The sequence below is a fragment of the Lagopus muta genome, chromosome 1 (genome assembly GCF_023343835.1).
Source record: "Lagopus muta isolate bLagMut1 chromosome 1, bLagMut1 primary, whole genome shotgun sequence".
Lineage (NCBI taxonomy): Eukaryota > Metazoa > Chordata > Aves > Galliformes > Phasianidae > Lagopus > Lagopus muta.
In genome coordinates, this window is record NC_064433.1 from 176,733,802 (window position 1) to 176,752,729 (window position 18,928).

General features: G+C 44.3%; 2 protein-coding genes across 2 annotated transcripts; one reads left to right on the forward strand and one right to left on the reverse strand.

The window, feature by feature from the left end:
- Positions 1 to 905: 905 nt before the first annotated feature.
- On the reverse strand, positions 906 to 3,777 carry MRPL57 (mitochondrial ribosomal protein L57). The gene is made up of 2 exons (XM_048939341.1): positions 3,648 to 3,777; positions 906 to 3,362 (listed from the first exon to the last, which is right to left on the reverse strand). Exon 2 carries the CDS (start codon positions 3,355 to 3,357, stop codon positions 3,046 to 3,048), a length of 312 nt encoding a protein of 103 aa, XP_048795298.1. The 5' UTR covers positions 3,358 to 3,362; positions 3,648 to 3,777; the 3' UTR covers positions 906 to 3,045.
- A 61-nt stretch (positions 3,778 to 3,838) lies between these two features.
- Positions 3,839 to 15,788, forward strand: SKA3 (spindle and kinetochore associated complex subunit 3). Its single transcript, XM_048939316.1, has 9 exons — positions 3,839 to 4,056; positions 4,727 to 4,791; positions 5,613 to 5,775; positions 6,715 to 7,141; positions 9,144 to 9,244; positions 10,032 to 10,222; positions 10,920 to 11,129; positions 11,302 to 11,420; positions 13,135 to 15,788. The coding sequence occupies exons 1-9, from the start codon at positions 3,954 to 3,956 to the stop codon at positions 13,166 to 13,168; spliced, it is 1,413 nt and encodes a 470-aa protein (XP_048795273.1). The 5' UTR covers positions 3,839 to 3,953; the 3' UTR covers positions 13,169 to 15,788.
- The last annotated feature ends 3,140 nt before the right edge of the window (positions 15,789 to 18,928 follow it).

Sequence of the window (18,928 nt, forward strand, 5' to 3'; positions counted from 1 at the left end):
GATGAGATTACGGTGTTTTCTCCTTGAAGATTTAGAAATGTCATGAGTTGATAAATCTCTCCCCGTAAAGATGAAGAAGACAGATGCGTAAGTAGAAAGGAAAACTTTAAACTATTTTAGAAACCTCAAAAAATATTTTTTTTTCCTGAGTATTGGTTTCTTTACAGACTGTAAAGGTGCACATAAGTGCTGTTCTTACCAAACGTGTATTATTGGCAGAGGGCAGGACTGTGGTAGGTTTCTGGAATAACTGACAAGTTGGATGCATCTTAACCCCTTGATTGAAAACCTCCACTTCAAATATTCAGGGCTTCATATCCAAGGAAGCTCTGGCACTTTTACTCATCGGAGTAGAGAAATCACAGGAACATGTTTGTTAAACCTACGCTTTGAACATGGAACGTGCGGGTACCGAGCTGCTTTTGGCATAGCAGCTAGAAACTGGGCATCCAGAGTGTTCAATGCGCCGTTTCTCAGGTACTGTTAATTCCCTCATTTGATCTTTTCTTTCTTGTAAATAATCTCTTGGGGTTTGGGAAGTTTTCATTAAGTTTGGTGCCATTCGATATTCACTCACAGTTCTTCATTCATTGTAGTTTGAAGTTTGACCAGTTGTAGCTCACTACAGCCCCAAGAGGAGGAAAAGGAACTAGCAGGATTAGTGTCTGGCACTCGTACCAAGAGATGCATCAACCCTTGATAAAAATGGGAAAGATCTGCCTAGATCTGGAGCACTGATTGAAGAAATTCATTTAGAATTTAAAAAAAATATTTTGAGCTTCGTAGTTTATGTTCTGTAGGGAGAGTGGCTAAAATAATACAGAATTGAAGGCTTCAGGTATGAAGAGTCTCCAGATAGCTATTCTAGCATTGAGTGCAGATCAAGGTCATGTTTTTCACATTACTTTAAAAAAAAAAAAAAGAAAAAAAAAGCTGGTATCTAATGTAAGAGGATCTTCTATCTCTAAATGGCACCAAAGAGAGCAGCTGCATATACAGTTACTTGTTACAATACTGAGCACATACACTATATTCATTTCTATCAATTTATTTTGTATATATAGACAGCTTTGTATATGTATTTTTCTTAATTACATAACTCATGAAATGGAATGAAATAAAGTTGTACTTAGTGCTGATTCTGATTAAAACTGGTCTTTCACCATTTCTTGGGTTGGTTTGTTTGCAGCAATTACTTGAATCTTGTTTCCACGAGGTTGTGAAGTCTGATTTTTGTTTACAGAATTGCTTGAATTGGTTTTGAAGTCTTCCCTGCCCCCAGTCACAAGAAGCACAGAGCACCTGCGTAGAGAGAAGCACGTGCTGGGGGTGAAGTATCCGCTCCTGTTGGCACCTGTGCACGAAGGGTGACAATGCAGATGCTCTTCTGTTTATATTACTTAGCTGACAACTTAAATGCTCAGCACGTATCTCTCCAATTTCTCATCTTTTAACCTGTTCCTTTCAGCTTTACTGTGAGCGTCTTAAATCTTTCTTAACAGCAGATATTTGCACTCACAAAAACATCACGGAAAGCAGCAGTAGTCCTGCTGTTGCAGTGTTCAGGCTCCCTCTCTGTTCTCTCACCCCTTTTATCCTTAACAGAATTAAACATGCCTGGGTTCTTTCCAGTTCTGTATTTGCCAGAAAGGGTCATGAGCAGTCACACTAACGGTACTCACTGTTCCACTTACACCATTATTTTTAATTTGCTGCCTAAACTTACACTGACCTGTATTTAATTTTGGCATTAAATGTAAAAGATGTGTAATGACACACTTACTATTTTTGTGTATGCTGCAGATAGGACTAGTCCTATGCAGAGAACACACATTGCCATTTATAGTTTAATACTTGGTGTGATTTTTTTAAAATGAGCTTTTATAAATGAATTAAATACAAAGTCACATTACGTTGCATCAGAGTTCCTTCATGTTTGAATTACACTGCAGTTTGCTCGTATGTATACTTTTCCACGTTATCTCAAGTCATTTACAAGCATTCAAGATTATAAGATCATTTTAAGTGCACTCAAGATTTTGTACATCAGTGTTCAGACCTGATCATAGAATTTATGTTTAAACAAGCTGTATTATTCCAGGCCTCTTTTCAAAAGTGATAAAATATCGATGTATTTGACACACAACTTCTGTCGATGAATGCAGTACCGACTTACTTAATAAAGTATGTGAAATAATCTGATAATTGCTTAGCTGTAGCGTGCGTGCATTAGAGCAGCAAGAACTGCTGCATACCTGGGAAAGGTTCTGTCTGGTGCTGGAAACAGTTCTCACACCTGACCTGCACTGACCCAACATGGTACTCATTCCTGGCATGGTTCCGGCTCACTTGGTCTCAATAGCAGAAATAAAAAACTTATTGTCCTGGAGAAACATCATCAGCCACAAACTAAGTATTACTTACACATCAAGCTGCCGCTCAAACAAGAATCAGTAGTAGTCCTTCTCAGTCAGAACTAAGTTCTGTGTAAGTGGGGCAGGGACACAGAAATTGATGCTCCTGTTATGACAAAGATATTGATACTGTTCCCAGGAAGTTGAATGTTTTATATTAGTTGCAGTCTCTTACAGACACAGTTCTATTCTTCTTGATACATGCCTGATGGAGTGAGTAGAACATCAAGTAGCTTCTGCTGTATTTCAAGTATTAATATACAAATACAGAAGTAGCCCCTTTTAGAGCAAAGGGACAAGTAAAAGCCATCTGGTCCGTACAGATAATCCTTTTTCAATACAGCCACTGCATTCCAGCTTTCCAAAAAAGTGAAGCTACAAACCTAGTTCAAGTCATCACCGCAGCTGCAACTCACACTGTCTTATGCAAAACCCTTAAGCTGCTGGAAGGACAGTCTTCTAATGTGGCAAAAAAAAACCAAACACTGTTCTGTAGGATTACTTTAATGTAAGATTTCGTACACCGTAGCAGTCTGATTTCTCACCTGCCTTTGTTACACTGCATTACAGAGCAGCCACAAGGGGTACAATACTGCATCTCCCAGCAGCACAAGTACAACCGTGCCGCTGCTCAAGAGGTCCACTTCTTTGAGACATTTAAGTGGTTCAAGTGGTCGCTCATATATCTATGCTCAGGGAACTTGGACGACTTCATGGCTTTAAAAGCCACCCATCTGGCCATTCTCACATCCTTGTTGTGATTGTACTCCTCCTGCCGTGTCAGGTACGGGCGGCTCAGCCAGTATTCGTTCTCTGCTTCAATTTCCAGCCTTCGGATCATGGCCTGCTTCATGGTAATGGTTACTGTTCTCGGCCGCCTGTATTTTCCAATCCACTGCTTTCCAGGGATCCTCTTCCCGAGTAGGGCCACTGTTAAAAACATTGCGCCTTAAAAGAGAAACGCACACACACACAAAAAGACACGTTATTTAGGGAAAAGAAAAAAAAAAAAAACGAGAAAAATTCGCCTGTATTTATTGCAGTGCCTTTTGTCTCGCTATTAGAAAGCTTTCAGCTCAGCCGCACGGCGGCAGCCACCCGCCGCGCACAGCCACGGGCACGGCCAGCACCGGGACGGAGCTGCCCCAACGACCCGGGACCCACTCGCGTCTCCGGGCGCCGTGCAGACCGGCTGCCCCGCGGCACCACCGCCCGAGGGTCTCCGGCACCCACCAGTTCCAGGCGAGCCTCGGCTCTAACGAGGATCAGGGCGAGGAGGCCTCCGAGGCCGCCGTACCGGACCCCTCGCTCCCGACCCCCCCGCTCCCGGCCCCAGCCCCGCGGCGGGCAGCAAGATGGCGGCGGCGCTCCTCGCGAGAGTTGCTTGCGGCACTTCACGCGAGAGCTCGCGGCGCCAACGGGGCGTGAGTAGGCGCCGTTTCGAAAGCGGCGGCGGGCTCCAGGGTCGAGCGGAGAGCTGCTTGTCGCGACCGTTGCCGTGCGGTCCTTGCGGACCCGCGTCCCTCTGCTCCGCGGGCGATGGATGTGTCGAGGGGCTTCTTCGGCAAACTGCGCTCCCTGGCCCTCACGCTAGAGAGGGAGGCGAAGCAGCTGGAGCGGGCGCTGCGCGGGGAGGACGCGGGTAAGTGCGGGCACCGCCTCCCACAGCGGCGGCTCCCCGAGCCCAAAGGCCGCGCGAGTCTGGCGAAGCGAGCTGGGCGCTGCGGGGCGGCCCGCGCTGACAGCACCGCCTCGGGTTCCCGCTGCCGCTGCGCCGTGAGCTGCCCGGCCTCCAGCAGCTCCAGGGATGGGGCACCCGCAGTTCTCTGTGCAGCTGTGCCTCACCGCCCTCTGAGGAAAGAATTATCCTCCTGCTGTCTAACCTAAATCCTAAAGCTGTTCCCCCCCTGTTCTGTCAGTATCTGACTGTGTGATAAAAGTCGGTCTCCCTCCTGTTGGTAAGCTCCTTTTCAGTACTGAATCACATTCTTGTTTTTAACCTTGTCACGGATCAGTACAGGGAAACGTTCAGGGCTTTTTCTCTCTCTGCACATACAGCTGAAGGCTCCAGTTGAATGTATCACTGTGCTATGGCTTGTCGTGATGCAGGGCTCCTCTTTTACACTATTTATTGGTATTAGCCTTGATATCCAGTGAAAGAACAAAGTCAGTTGACTACTGCATTTATGAGTGGACAGCACCAAGGTCTGCTAGTGGAGATTACATTACATTACGTTGTACCTGCATGCTAAATACTAATTCCCCACTTTCTTTTAATTTCAAAACACTTTCATGTGATATGCACATCAAAGACTATGAAGAGGAATCTCCGATGAGGGTTTTGCACGACCTACACTGCGAAATCAGGGCTCTGAAGGTAATGCCTTAACTTCTTGAAAAACTGGGGCAGAGGCCGCGTCCATAAACTGGTGGTTGTGCTTTGATCCTTAAGCCACAACACAGCCTTGTTATTCAGCAGTTCTGACCTTTCTATTTACTTACTTCTAAGTCCTCGCTGTGGCTACAAGGCAGCACCCAAAACTGTGGGATGCCTGTGCTGATGATGTGCTTGCCATCAGTGTTGTCACTCGGGCCAGCAGGGATGCAGGTCATGGGGAAGTTGTGGTTACACCGGGGCACGGGGGTGGGGCAGCCGGATTCAGGAGAGGTGTGCCCAGCTTTGCTCAGTGAGAAGCGCTTAGCATAAAGAACGCCCTTGCAGGGGATCCTGCACTTCTGTTAAACTTGTGAAAATCGTTCTTCGTTTCTTTAACAGAAGTAGACAAAATAGTCAATAGAAATGGGCACGTGTGCAAGTAAGTGAGGAGTAAAGCACGCTGTAATCTGGAATTTCACCAGCTGCTCTGACATACATTCTTTGTATTTAAAAGTCCAAACTAATTGTTATGTAAATGCCCTCTTTTTTAATGGAGTAAAAGCACATGGTTTTGTCTGGGAGGTCAGCAGGAAGCAGTTACCTCGCTGTGAACTGTCCTCATAATGTTTGTAAGTTTGTGTGCAATTCTGCTCTGTGTTCCCAGTGTTTTGTAACCAAGTTTTCAGGTATAGACAAGATCTACATTTGCTTGTCCCCATATGAATTGAAGTTATTCCCCAAACACTGAATGTAGAAACAGACACCAGGTGGTGATTTGAAAACCCATTGCTTTGTTTCTCCTTCCCCTCCTTCACCCGAAGGAAGATGCTAATGCTGCTCTTGGCAAGAGTTCCTCTGAAAGGCAAGAAATTAATGACTTTATGAAGGCAAGTGAGATACTGATGCAAAGAAATGCAGCGGATCTTGCAAAAATAAGAGAGCTATTCCAGAAATACGGCTACAAACCCGTCGAAGTCCCTACAGGTAATGTTTGCTGGCAGTGGAGCATTCAAAGGCATGTAATTTTTCTAAAATGTTTCTCTTCTGCTATGTGTACGTGTCTGTTAATGAAGAGATCTGTGGTTTTTGCTCTGTAGTAATCTGGGACTGAAAGGTTCTGTTGTGATCGCTGCTCTAAGAATAAAACATGCAAAAGCTTAGAGCTGCATCTCCTGACATGCTCCTGGTTGGTGTGTTTTTCTCTTCACTAAGAGCTGTACAAAGAGGAGAGGTCAGCCATGCGTTCTGATAACCCAGACAGTTGGGCTGCTTCAGCTTCTCCTGCACGATGAGCTACTGCAGATGCACCTGAACTGGTTCATATTCATGTGTTGTTATCCCATAAGCTTAAATCATCTGCTGCTTATATCATGCAGCAGCTCACAAATATTTGGGAGTGTTCCACAAATCACAAAATCACTAAGGTTGAAAAGACCTCCAAGATTACCCAATCTAACCACACCACCACCCCCTCCACTATTTCCATTCACGTAATACAGAATCATACAAATTACACCATGGCTTATTTCTGCAGTGAACTCATGTTATCTTTTATGACTTTTCAGTCACTGCTTCTTTCTGTACAGTTCTGCCACTTTTTTACTCTTGCAGTGAGATGGAGCCAGATAAATGAGTTTAAGATTAAAACTTTCTGCCTAGGCTATGCAGGGAGGTTGAATTCTATTAAAAATGTGTTAAGTGTAAGAAATGCGTTCTAAATACAGCTTAGCCTGATAAGAGCTTTTGATAGTTGTAGATTAAGGTTCAGTGCTTTAAAATGAAAGAAGTAACATTAATATTTAGAGTAATAAATATTAAAAAAAAAAAGACTACTTGGAGGGGGGAGGAGAAAATTCCCAATTTATTTTAAAAATTCTTAAAAGATAAACATCTGACCGAATGAACTCTTCTTTCTTTTGTCAGAGGAGCAACAAGAGGAGGCGAATGGTGATTCGAAGGCATCTGACCAGAGTAAATCTGATCAGGAAGAAGCAGATGATGCACCTCCTCTTCCTGCCTGTGCTGAGAATCCTCCTGTGCCCGGAGACCCGCTGCGGAGCCCCCAGCTTTCTGATTTCGGCTTATCACAGTATGCTTTCTCCAGGCCCTGGAGTGCATTGCATGGAAAACAACGTGCAGCAAACGCCAGTCAAGAAAATGCAAAGCACACAACTCCCCAGAAAACGCAGGCCGCCTGTGTTCTGCCCAAAACACCCAAATGCATGCTAAAGATGGATGACTTTGAGTGCGTTACACCAAAACTGGAACACTTTGGCATTAATGAACACACCATGTGTATGAATGAAGATTACACCATGGCACTTATTCATAAAACTGCCCAGTCAAACAAGTAAGTAAGCATTGAAGCTCTGATGTTTCTCTATTGATTTTTCCATTGTTTCTTCTTGATGTACCCCTCTCTTGTTGCCATTGCCTATCTTTTTTTTTTTCTGCTAACAGGTGATTTGTTACCTACTTGTTTGTCAGTTTTCTATCTACCTTGAACTCTCTGCTCCTCTTTTCGTGTACTCTTTGCAATGCAAACTATTTACAGGAGACTTACCTAAGGTATTTCCTTCCCTGCCTGCATGAGAATGTCTCCAGGACAAGGAGAAAAGGCTCAGTATCTCCTGTGATGTTTTGCTTTATTTAACTTGCATTTGAGGACATGCGCTAGACTTTGTGTTACCAATATAAAAGCATTGGAAGTGGTACTGAAAGAAACTTGTGAAGCACTTGCTTAAATGCCTCACAGTGGGAGCTGGTTGTGTTATTTCTTCTGTTATCCAGCTTCAAGCAGATGCTTCTTTTTGCTCCAGCCTTCGACTGAAAACACATTTCTACTTCTACTCCTGGGAAAGGGTGGTTAAAAGATGTTTGTATGATTTGTATTAGCCAGGCATCCAATTTAAGAAAATGACAGTATTTAAGAGAAATATTCTGTTCAGCAGTTAAGGATTTGGTTTGTAGGGAGATTTCACTAATTCTATTTTTTAAATCCCTGATATTTGCTGTACAGGTGCTCATGTGAAGTTCTTCAGAGCTGGACTTTGTTCCAATGTACCACAATGGTTACATTTCAGTGGGTTTTTTTTTTCTTTTTTAGATTACTGGGGAGAAAAGTAAAATTGAAGAGATTCATTTTCTCTTAAAAGAGTTTTGGGTTCTCTCCTGCCAAATAGGCATGGTAGCATTTACACAGCTGTAGCATACAGTATTGGAATTGTAATAATTGGAAAGCTGTTACTGAATCCTAACTGATGCAAACTTAAAGTTGGTTCCTCAAATAACATTTTGTTAAAAGCTTCAGCTTATTGCACAAGTTAAGCTCTTCTGTTGTCTTTAACTTACATTTCATTGGGTTGGTTTTTTGATTGTATTTTTTGTTGGGTTTTTTTGTTGTTGTTTAGTGAGAACTGTCTTAAATGTGATTTCAGTTTTAATTCTGGCTACAATTTCTAAATGAATACATCCACAAATTTTATTTGTAGTTTTATATAACATTTTATAAAAATTAACCTTGCTTTATGTGTGTATACACAGTGTGTGTGTGTATGTGTGTGTGTACACACTCATACATACACTCAGAGTGTTCTCAGTTCCTTTCTGTTCAGGTTTTCAGTTCTGAAGCAGGTAGAAGGAACAATGTATTTTGTGTGCATGCAGTGAAGAACTGAAAGCAAAAGTAATAGGGAGAGAGAAAGGAAAAAAAAAAACAATAAACAAAAAGTGTTTATAATGAAGAAGAGAAAGTATAACCATAACCCAAACACGTAGGGTTCAAGTATCAATAATATTACTGAGGAAAAACTGACTTGAAAAAGTACAGGTTTTTTTTTTCCTTATTTTCCCTTAATTTTTGTGGTGGTTTTTTGTTTGGTTGGTTTTTTTGTTTCTTTGTTTTAAGAAAGCAGACTCACAACAGGAGGTTTGATCTCATGGAAATACGCTGCCTCACATGGATTTCTTGAGGCTTAGGCTTTTTACTGAGGAGTTGTAGATCATTGAACCATAGAATGGTTGGCTTGGAAGGGGCTTTTAAGATCATCTGGTTCCAACCCCCCAGTGTAGGCAGGGACACCTCCCTGTAGACCAAGTTGCTCACAGCCCCATCCAGCCTGGCCTTGGAATGCCTTCTGGGAGGGGGATTCACAGCATCTCTAGGCAGTGTGTTCCTTATTTTGTAATGCCTTGGCTGGACTGAACCTTTGCATGGTAGGAGTAGAGTCAGAGATAGTAAATCATTCTAGACTCATGAACAAATGCTAGACAAGTGGTGGAGTTGACAGTATTCCTTCAGTAGTGATTTCTTCATGTTACTTGAGAGCTGATTGAGGTTTTTGGCTTTTCAGCTTAGTTAAAAAAGGCGACGATGAAGTGAATGTAGCAAAAAAGCCACCCAGGGAAATGGCAGTTACTCCTGAGCCAAAAACAAAAGCAGCAGATGAGAGCGGTAAGTTAAAAACGTGTCAATAAATGTAGGTTTGCTATTTTTTAACATAGCGTGTGTTAACACATGGTAATACTTTAATCTGTTTCTTGTTAAATATAATTAATTTGTGTCCAGTCATTGTTTGCATACTGGTGTTCAGAAAACTCAAGTCAGTGGCTTCTATGGGGAATCTGCGTGCTTCAGTAGAAATCATTGCTTGTTCTTCTACTCATCCATCTAGAACTGTGCAGAGCTTCCATCGTATCGGAACTGCAATGTATCCGTGCTGCTGATAACAGTACTGTTACAGGAAGCAAACTTTTTCCCAAGAATTATTTCTTACGCCTATTTAAAGCCAGTTAAATGAGTGGGAAAGAAACTGCTTTGAAACGGATTAACCAAACTGTAACTTACATCTTTCAAGAGTAGCACTGAAATTTCTCTGGAGATCTAATATATTCTTTGATAAACATCTGAAAGTCTTGCAGCAAACAAACAGAATATATGGAAATCTGAAGCAGTATTGGTTTAAGTTGGGCTCTTTCAGTTATATTTGGTAACGAGACAAGATTATTTGGATTAGTTTTGTTTTCTTTATTTACTGCTGTTAGAGCTCTGCAATTTGGGTGCGTTTTCATACTAAAAGTTTTGTCAACTAAAATAGTACAGTTGAACTAAAATGGTCCAGGTGTTGTGGAATATATAAATAAATCTGTAACAAGCTAATTGATTTGGAAAACCAAACTGGAGCACTGCAGCTAAAAGTATGTGTGTACATTCACTGATGGATTTATTGATTTTTCACTAGTTCCAGCAGCAGACTGTATGGCTTCTCCTATGATACCCGTGTTCTGCACACCTGGTGTGAAAATCCCTCCCCGAGCAGACAGTGCAGCGTTAGCCAAGTCACCAGAAAGAGACAAAGTGCCTCTTCCCAGCCATGCAGCAACGCCACCACCTCCGGATTTTGAAGCCAGGTGGATGACAAGAGAACTTATGGTACTACACAGCAGTTACATCTACTTTCATACACTAGTGCTGTAAGCAGTTCCTCAAATGGCAGTTTGCTCTCCTTTTCCTATACCCATTTTTCTTGTCCTTGTAAACGGTGCTTTTTAACTGGTAATTTTGTAAGAACATGTCTCTCACTGCAAGAAAGATATTGAGGCCCTGGAACGTGTTCAAAGGAGGGCAACAAAGCTGATGAGGGGTCTGGAGCACAGGCCATATGAGGAAAGGCTGAAGGAGCTGGGAATGTTCAGCCTGGAGAAGAGGAGGCTCAGGGGAGACCTCATTGCTCTCTGTAACTTCCTGAAGGGAGGTTGTAGTGAGCTGGGGATTGGCCTCTTCTCTCGTGTCATTAGTGATAGGACCAGAGGGAATGGCTTCAAGCTACGGCAGGGGAGATTCAGGCTGGACATGAGGAAGTATTACTTCTCAGAAAGGGTGGTCAGGCACTGGAATGGACTGCCCAGGGAGGTGGTGGAGTCACCGAGCCTGGGGGTGTTCAAGGAAAGGCTGGATGTTGTGTTGAGGGACATGGTTTAGTGGGAGCTATTGGGAATAGGTGAACGGTTGGACTGGATGATCTTTTAGGTCTTTTCCAACCTTGGTGATTCTATGATTCTATGTTGTTGAATACTTCACCTAAGAAAAATAAATGAACTGAAGGCATATAATAGCTTCTCTGTAACAGGAAATGCAAGAGGAGAAGATCATGTTGGTGACCAAAAACAATGCAACAGAGAAACAAAACATAGAAGACGGCATTCCTTCTGCTGTGAGCTCTGATGAGTACCTCAAACATTTGGGGAACCCATCTCCTCCCAAAATAAAACAGTACGACCATTTACTCAGCACTCCTCCACCTCCAGAAATAACAAGGATACCAGATGATGTACTACAGGTTAGCTCTGTTATCTGAATAGTTTTCATATCGTAGCAGTAATATTAAAGTGTTTGTTTATCAAGTGTTGTTCCTCAAAAAGAAAGAGTTCTCTGCTGCTTACTTAAAATGCATAGATTGTAATCCTGCTTGGAGTTCTAAAGTTATTTCTGTTCCTTTTTTAATGTTGTAGATTCTGTCAAAGTATAACCATAAAGTGGACTCTTCTATATCTAAGAAAATGGAGACTAAGGCAGGAGATGCTGCAGGATTTGGAAGTGATTTCAGTGATTACTGCAACAAAGAGAACAGGTATGATCAGATGTCCCAAATTTGGTTATGTAATTGAATTTTAATCATAATCATAGGATGGCCTGGGTTGAAAAGGACCTCAATGATCATCTAGTTTCAACCCCCTGCCATGTGCAGGGTCACCAACCACCAGACCAGGCTGCCCAGAGCCACATCCAGCCTGGCCTTGAATGTTTCCAGGCATCCACAACCTCCTTGGGCAACCTGATTGCAGTGCATCACCACCCTCTGAGTGAAAAACTTCCTCCTGATATCTAACCCAAACCTCCCCTGTCTCAGTTTAAAACCATTCCCCTTCCTCCTGTCACTGTCCACCCTCATAAACAGCCGTTCCCCCTCCTGTTTCTATGCTCCCTTCAAATATTGAAAGGCCACAATGAGGTCCCCCTGGAGCCTTCTCTTCTTCAAAGAGGAATTAATTTTGAGGAGCTAGGAAGACTTCAGTGCATTTAGAAAATTCATACAGCTGCTTGTTCTCCAGCTCCTGCTGACATGACTAAATATCTAATCTTTGGCACAGAATCTGGCTGGTTCTACTGCAAAGAACAAATATATTTTTTTTTTATTATGAATCCTGGGAAGTTTTTAAGAAAAATGGAAGGGGAGGAGGAAGGAAACAAATTGAAGAAAAAACAGTGCAATTATCTGTAGGTATATTTTGCTTTGTGGCAATCAACTGAATGTTTTAAGCTTGCGTCAGTAAATTTAGGCAATAAAGAACTGCAGACAGCTACGTTCAGTGGCAGAAGTAATCGCGCTGTCGCTTGGGCACGTTGTGGCTTACTGTGGCAGGCAGCCAAGCACCACACAGCTGTTCTCTCCCATTAACCCCAGCGGGGTGAGGGAGAGAGTTGGAAGGGGGGGAGTCCACGTGAGAACCCGTGAGATGAAGGCAGTTTAATATAGAGGAGGGGAGAAAGGAGAAGGACTGATGCCCGTCACAATTGCTCACCGCCAGCCAGCTCCCCCAGTGTCACTGCTGGGCATGAGCCACGTGCTGCAGGATGTCCTTTTGGCTGCCTTGGGCCAGCTGTCCTGGTTCTGGCCTCTCCCAGCTCCATGTGCACATCCAGCTCCTCGCTGGCCAGGCAGCAAAGAGGAGTGAAATGATCTTGACTTTGTGTGAGCATTGCTCAGCAACAACTACAACACCACTGTGTTATCAAATTCTTTCTTCTCCTAAATTCAAAATAGAGCTCTGTACCAGCTACTGGGGAGAAAATTAACTCCATCCTAGCTGAAACGAGACCAGGCAAATACTGTCGTTTGAAATCCAAAGCCACCTTAGAGCAGTATGTGAAATGGAATTGGTCTACAATAAGCATAAGTAATCTTTGAACAAGGGAATAATGGGTTTAAGAAAAATGTGATTTACATAGACTTTTTTGTCACTGCTCTACTGTAGGTATTCCTCATTCAATATAATGTGCTGTACTTACTGATTTTCTCTTACACTTGGGGTCACTAAAGATTATCTTGATAAGAGGTGCAAGAAGTATATGGAGTAATAGTTGCAACAAATCCAGCAAGAGATGAAGAGGAGTGGATATCTTAACGTACATGGAGTTAGAATCTGTTTGATTAATCAGATAAAGTAAAGCTCTTATTTTAGCTGTCTTTTTATTGCTGTTGTTGGGCAAGTGTTTGTGTCTTCTGCTAATTCAGAATATGACTAAGGTAATGAGTTCATGAACACTTCTGGATGTATTTGCAGAGGATATCCTGATTTTTTCAAGTCAGACGTTTGAAATCAAGCTGAAGACTATTTCACATTCATGGATCTTATCACTGAACCATGGGGAGCTCAAAAAGCAAGAAAGAAATACTGTGAGGAAGGACCCACAAAAGGAAAATCCCTTTTTTTTTTTTCTGGGGAAAACTTAATGTGTATTAACTTGCTTGAACTAACAATTGTGTGGTTTAATTTTGTGATTAAAATTAGTAGCAAAGTAGATTGGGTTTTGGTTGTTCTAATATTGCTTCACAGGGGACTACAATCATGTATTATATGATGTAATACTTCAGATGTTTCGCTTGATTCTTGTGTTTGTTGTGTGTGTTCAGATGCAGTGGTCTGTAGAGAAGTGCAATTAAACTGTAACACAAGGAAAGTCCATTATGCTGCCCAGAAAGGAGACATCTGTAGGCAGTCTGCTGACACTGCCTGTTTCAGGGCGGAGTTTGCAGTGCAGTGCTTGGACATATCTTCAGCAGAACTCTTTGTGTGACGAGTAACTCCCGCCTTACTGCGTTAAAGTACCTCCAGGACATCTATCCCTTCTGCAGCACTAAGGCATATCAAACAGGTATTCCTACATCGTGCTGTCACCTGGCTGATAGACAGGCTTCTCCTTCAATTGCAGTTTTCCTGCTTAGGCATCACATTGAGAACTAGGCACGCATTTTCCTCTTAGCACCCTAATACCTATAGCCCTAGAATGTTACTATCTTGAATGTGAAGTAATTGCACAGTATATTTTCAAATGTCACCAATGAGATATCTACTGTTTCTTCCATTGCTTGGAAGATTTGCCTGGGGGGTTGCTGTATTGTCCCCTGCACTGCTGCCACATGCGTTCTGTAAGTGGTGCTGTTACTTCCAGTCATGCAAGCACGTCCCTGCAGTAGCACACCAAGCTAAACTTAGAGTTTAGTTTGTTGGGCAATTTGCTGGTATCTGGTCACAGCAGCTGGAATTTTTTCCACCAGAGATATTTCTCCTGTCCAAAAGAAATCCCAACTATGTATCCTTCTTTAAAGCTGTTACCTGTGTCAGCTATTGCTGTGAGTACTGCTCTTACAGCTGCACACATTCTTCCTGTTGACAGCTAAAATACTGTTACTTTAGTGTGTGCTTTTCTGAATTTTCTGAACACAGTTCCACATTCTTTGAAATTCCCAGGCATAAAAACATCTGGAGCTGCCAGAAAGTATTTTTCTGGCTGCTTCAAGGGGCTTGGCATGGCTGAAACATAGCAAATACAGAAGCCTTTGTCATGCTGTCACAGTCACTTTCTGAGATGAGTGTACATCACATTACCGGGAGCAGCTGACTTTTTTTTTTAACCAATTCTGGCCTGAGCACAGTATCACTTTTTTTTTTTCTGTCCTAATTTCTGTTTAAAAAACATAATTAATTTACATTACTTTTGAAAGCTGATCAACATGTTGAATAACATTTGTCTGGGATGGTTTGGGGCTGCTTGGAAAACTAATCTGCAGTGAAAACACCTGCTGGTCTAACACAACTCTTTCAGAGTGATCCTTCCAGCACCTTACAAACTATACCCACCTGATGGGCTGGATGCTAGTCACAGAATGTCATAGGCCTAACAAAGTACCAAATAGTCTGTTCTAGGACAGGAATCTTCCTCTGTCAGCAGCCTCTGCTCAGCCTCCTCTGGGCTGAACAAACCCAGGGACCTGAGCCACATACCTTGCCCTCTAGACCTTTGCGTCTTTGTTGTCTTCAATCTCATATGACATGACAGTGGCATGAGGTTATGTTTTTGGAGCTACTAATTGAGTGTTACAAGCTTGTTTGGGGGTTTTTGTTTACAGAACTGTTGAAGTAGTAACACTGTTTGTGCTTACTGCCCTTGTGTAAGGAGGAATATTACTGTGAGGTTGATGCAGTCAGAGCAGCAGAACAAAAGCAAGCTGTGATTTGTCTTGCCTAGGTTTCAGTAAGATCTAAGCAGTATTGTGAGTATTGGAGAAGGGGGAAGCAGAACTGGAAACAAGCAGCATACAAAACCCATCCCTGTTCAGAACCAGCTGGGGAAGGCAGTGGTAGAATCTCTCATGCAGCCCTGTGCATGCAGCCCTGTGATTGACCAAGCGCTCGGGTACTGCAGCAACAGTGCATGGAGCCTTGGGGCTGCAGGAGCTCAAGGCTCTCCCTGAGCTCCCTAAGGAGAAAGGCATGTCCTTATGTCGCATTAGAGTCAGGAATCCCGCAGAAGTGACACATTATGGGTTGTTTTGTTGTAGTGTGAATCCAGAAACAGCACTGGAGTGTCGGTGCAGTTTGAATACGCAGTAGCTAAGTGAGCCTTGGTTTTGGAAGAGCCAGTCTTCATCTGGTAACAGGCATATTTGACTCAGAGTCTGAGCTGTGCCTAATCCACAACATAGGGCTGCTCCCACTAGCTGCTGTTTCACCACTTCTCTTGCACAGAAAGTACAGGTTGTGCAGTTGTGTGGTTGTTACCACCTGCTGAGCCACTGAAAGACTGATAGATTTTGTTTCCTCTTCTAGTTTCCCTCCCAGTGGAAATCAGTAATCTCAAATTCAGCTCTTGGCTGCTTGACTGCTACATCAGATGCACGGGAAGGGTGAGCATGGGATCACATCATCTAGCAGTAGCCTGCAGTCAGAACAGATGGAGCACAGCACGAAGCTGCACTCCGGTAGTTAGGGACATCTGGGAAGTAACCAGAAAAGCATGGCCTTTGGTTTTCCCTCATTTGCTACGGTTCTTAATCCTTTTGCATTTGTTTTAGTATATAAAATGTGTCAGCTAACGGAGCATTCTCTCTATAATCCCACTGGTTGTCAAAGGAGTGCCTCAAATTGTTCTGTCTAGGCAGCCCCATGAAGTGGCAAATGCTTTGTTTTCTTGGAAATAATTTGCCCGAGGTTAAATACAAATAAAATGAAACAAATGAAAGCTCCCAGGTGGCTGTCAAATGGGCAAATGAGGAACATCACTCCAGTGCTCTCTGCTGAGCTTTTATTGATGGTTTTTATAAATCACTGGAGTGATAACTGGAGCCCAGGCTTCCTTGGTTATTTAAAGCATCACAGAGGCTTTGCAGTTTTAAGCAGTGCACTGTGCTTTGTTTTTTCTCTTTACAGAAAGTCGGTTGTCGTTATCCCAGTGTTCCAGTTCTTGTGGTTGCATGTGTCCCAACATCTGCAGCTGGTGTTGGACCTGTTGGTCTTTTGGGAGTACCCCTCACAGCCCTCTGCCTTGTTTCCCCACAGCACAGTAATACAGAGGTTATGGCATGTAGAAAGAGCAGGGACAACATCCAGTGGCTGCACTATGAAATCATGAGTGTTATTCCACAGAAATGCAACCTCTTCCTAAAAATGTCAATCAATGCTGTCTGTATTACCTGTCAGCGGGACCCACTGTGCTGCTGTTGTGCTAATGGCCACTCCTACAAGGGGGCAGCTGATGAAGTCCACCTATTGCATTGGCCTCGTCTAATGCAAATTGGAGGGGTTAAAAAATGGCACAACTGTGCATACATGAGAATACAGCTTCTGGAAGATGCTGTGCTACATGGGCATTTCTGCTGGGAGGCCAGGCAAAAGCTACTTGTATTGCAGAATGCCTGACAGAAAGGTGTTCGTGGTTTGTGGACACTCTGTGTCTAGAGCCCAGCAGTTATGCTCTGTTACGACTGCTTATGCAGTTGCTGGAAACCAACATAGGCTTTGCTGCACCGGCTCACCTTTCATCTCACCAGGCTGCAGGCTCCCACACCCTGGTGTGTCACTGCACTTTGCTGCTGGGCTGCATGGATCATACTCGTGCCTGCCCTGTGCAGGGCAGGAGTGCCCTCGGAGGTGTTTTGCAAGGTGACATTATTCAGACACTCTGTGTTGACCCAAACCACCGCTCATCTGCAAAGGCACTGCCTGGGATGAGGCCAGAGAAAGGAAAGGGCTGCATGGGAGGGGAGCACTGACGTCTCCTGTCAGCAGTCTGAGTGCCTTGTGAAATCCTGCCCGTGCTCGCAGTGCTGAGCTGGCTGTCTGCACGGCTGCAGTGGTGAGCTCTCCTGTGGCCACTGCTCTGTGAGCATTTCTAGGGCAGCAGAGGCAGTTCCACCCATACTCCTTGAAACCACTTGCTGAGAGTGCTTATTTTTTCCATCTGCATCATGACCATTCCTTTTGACCAGAGCTGTAAAGCAAAACTTAAGTTTGCTGATGGAGCAAGGAACAGCTCTGATGCAACTGAGTTTATTGACAAAGCGTGTGGCTTGTCCTCACCTCTTAAACAGGGAGAGGATTAACCCAGACATCATCACCTTCAGCAGAGATGCAGCCAGCCTTCCCCAAAAGCTCTACATAAAAACTTTGCTAAGCATCAAGACATTATCAGAGGCACACGCTGCCCTGGTGCGGGAGCAGGACCTGCCAGAGGGGTGATGAAATGAGAGGAGACTGTGGAAATAACCTCTAGTGGAGGCCTGAGCGTGGCAGAGAGGAATTTGTCCCTTAGGCAAAATGAGGTTGGAGCAGTAGGAGGGATGTGCTGAAGGACACAGGAAGCCTCAGTTGCAGGAGCAGAGTGGTTGAGTTACTGAGTGTAGAAAAGAGAAAATAAGGGCCCAGTTTCCTGGGTCTTGTAGCTGGAGCCATTCCATCCTGCTGCATCCCCACGCAGGGTGGAGTTCCTGGAGTTACACTGCTGAAGAAATAGTGAGAGCTTTGGAGGAGCGGTTGCTGGTGGCAGTGCGGCTGTGGGATGGAGAGCTGCGTCTCAGTGCTGCGGCCGGGCTTGGGGCATCGAGAGGTACTGAACGCCTGCCTCACACACTGCCTTGAGGGACGAACACTCATTAGATCTCCAAATACAAAACAGCCCTGCTAATGGACAGAGCTGTGTGTAGCGTTCGCTTCTTGAGCGTTTGGGATTGCTCATTGCTGCTAAGTTTTGGGACTGTGTTGTAGGCGCTGTACATCACTTGTCTGGTGACTGATTTCCTTCCTCAGCACTTGAGACAGTCTTGAAGGAGCTCATTGCTCATGGGATGCTCGTTACCAGCACAGTCAGCTTTCACTTACACCTCTTTCAACACATGACAGTTGTCACTGCTGTCTAACTTAAAACTGACTGCTATTGGGCTCGACCACAAAGTGGATTCTTGACTTAGGGAACATGCACTGCTCGGACTCCTCAAACATCTTTTCTAATTAAAATGGTGCAGAAAGTGGAGGAATGCGGCAACAACCCAGTGGCCTTACGTGTCAGCACAGGAAGGAAAACCACTACGGCATGGATATGTGGAGCTGCCTTTGCTGGGAACCCTGCGCCTGCAACGCTGAAGCACGGAATTCACCGTCGCATGATTTCCACGTGAACGAAAACTTCAGCTGAGCTCCTTGCCGCTGCCTCCGGCCAAACGACGAGAGATTTGCCCTCCGACACTCCGCCCCTTCGCCCACGAAGTACCGCCGCAGCGCCGAGGCAGTGCGCGGCTCCAGCTCTCCCCCTGCAGGGACAGCACGGCACAGCTTCGCCACGGGGACGGCGCAGCCTGCGCCCTCCGCGCAGCGCTGACCCGCGGCGTGGTTGAGGAGCAGCTGCTTACCGCGCAGCCTCACCGACAGCTTTTGGCTGTGCCCCAACAGCCAAGGGCTGCTGCAATCCAAGAAAACGGCACTCTGCACGTCACAGTTATTCAGGAAAAGTTGTATCAGTCAGTGCAGAGCCTAATGCTGTATCTATTGATTAGGCAAGGGGATTAGCTAAGGGGGAGAGGTA

What these genes read in the sequence shown, in the direction of transcription:
- MRPL57 (XM_048939341.1), bottom strand. Translation starts at nt 3,357, where the DNA reads ATGTTTTTAACAGTGGCCCTACTCGGGAAGAGGATCCCTGGAAAGCAG.
- SKA3 (XM_048939316.1), top strand. Translation starts at nt 3,954, where the DNA reads ATGGATGTGTCGAGGGGCTTCTTCGGCAAACTGCGCTCCCTGGCCCTC. An exon ending in GCTGCGCGGGGAGGACGCGG is followed by an intron (nt 4,057 to 4,726) that starts GTAAGTGCGGGC and finishes TGCACATCAAAG; the next exon opens with ACTATGAAGAGGAATCTCCG. An exon ending in ACCCGTCGAAGTCCCTACAG is followed by an intron (nt 5,776 to 6,714) that starts GTAATGTTTGCT and finishes TTCTTTTGTCAG; the next exon opens with AGGAGCAACAAGAGGAGGCG.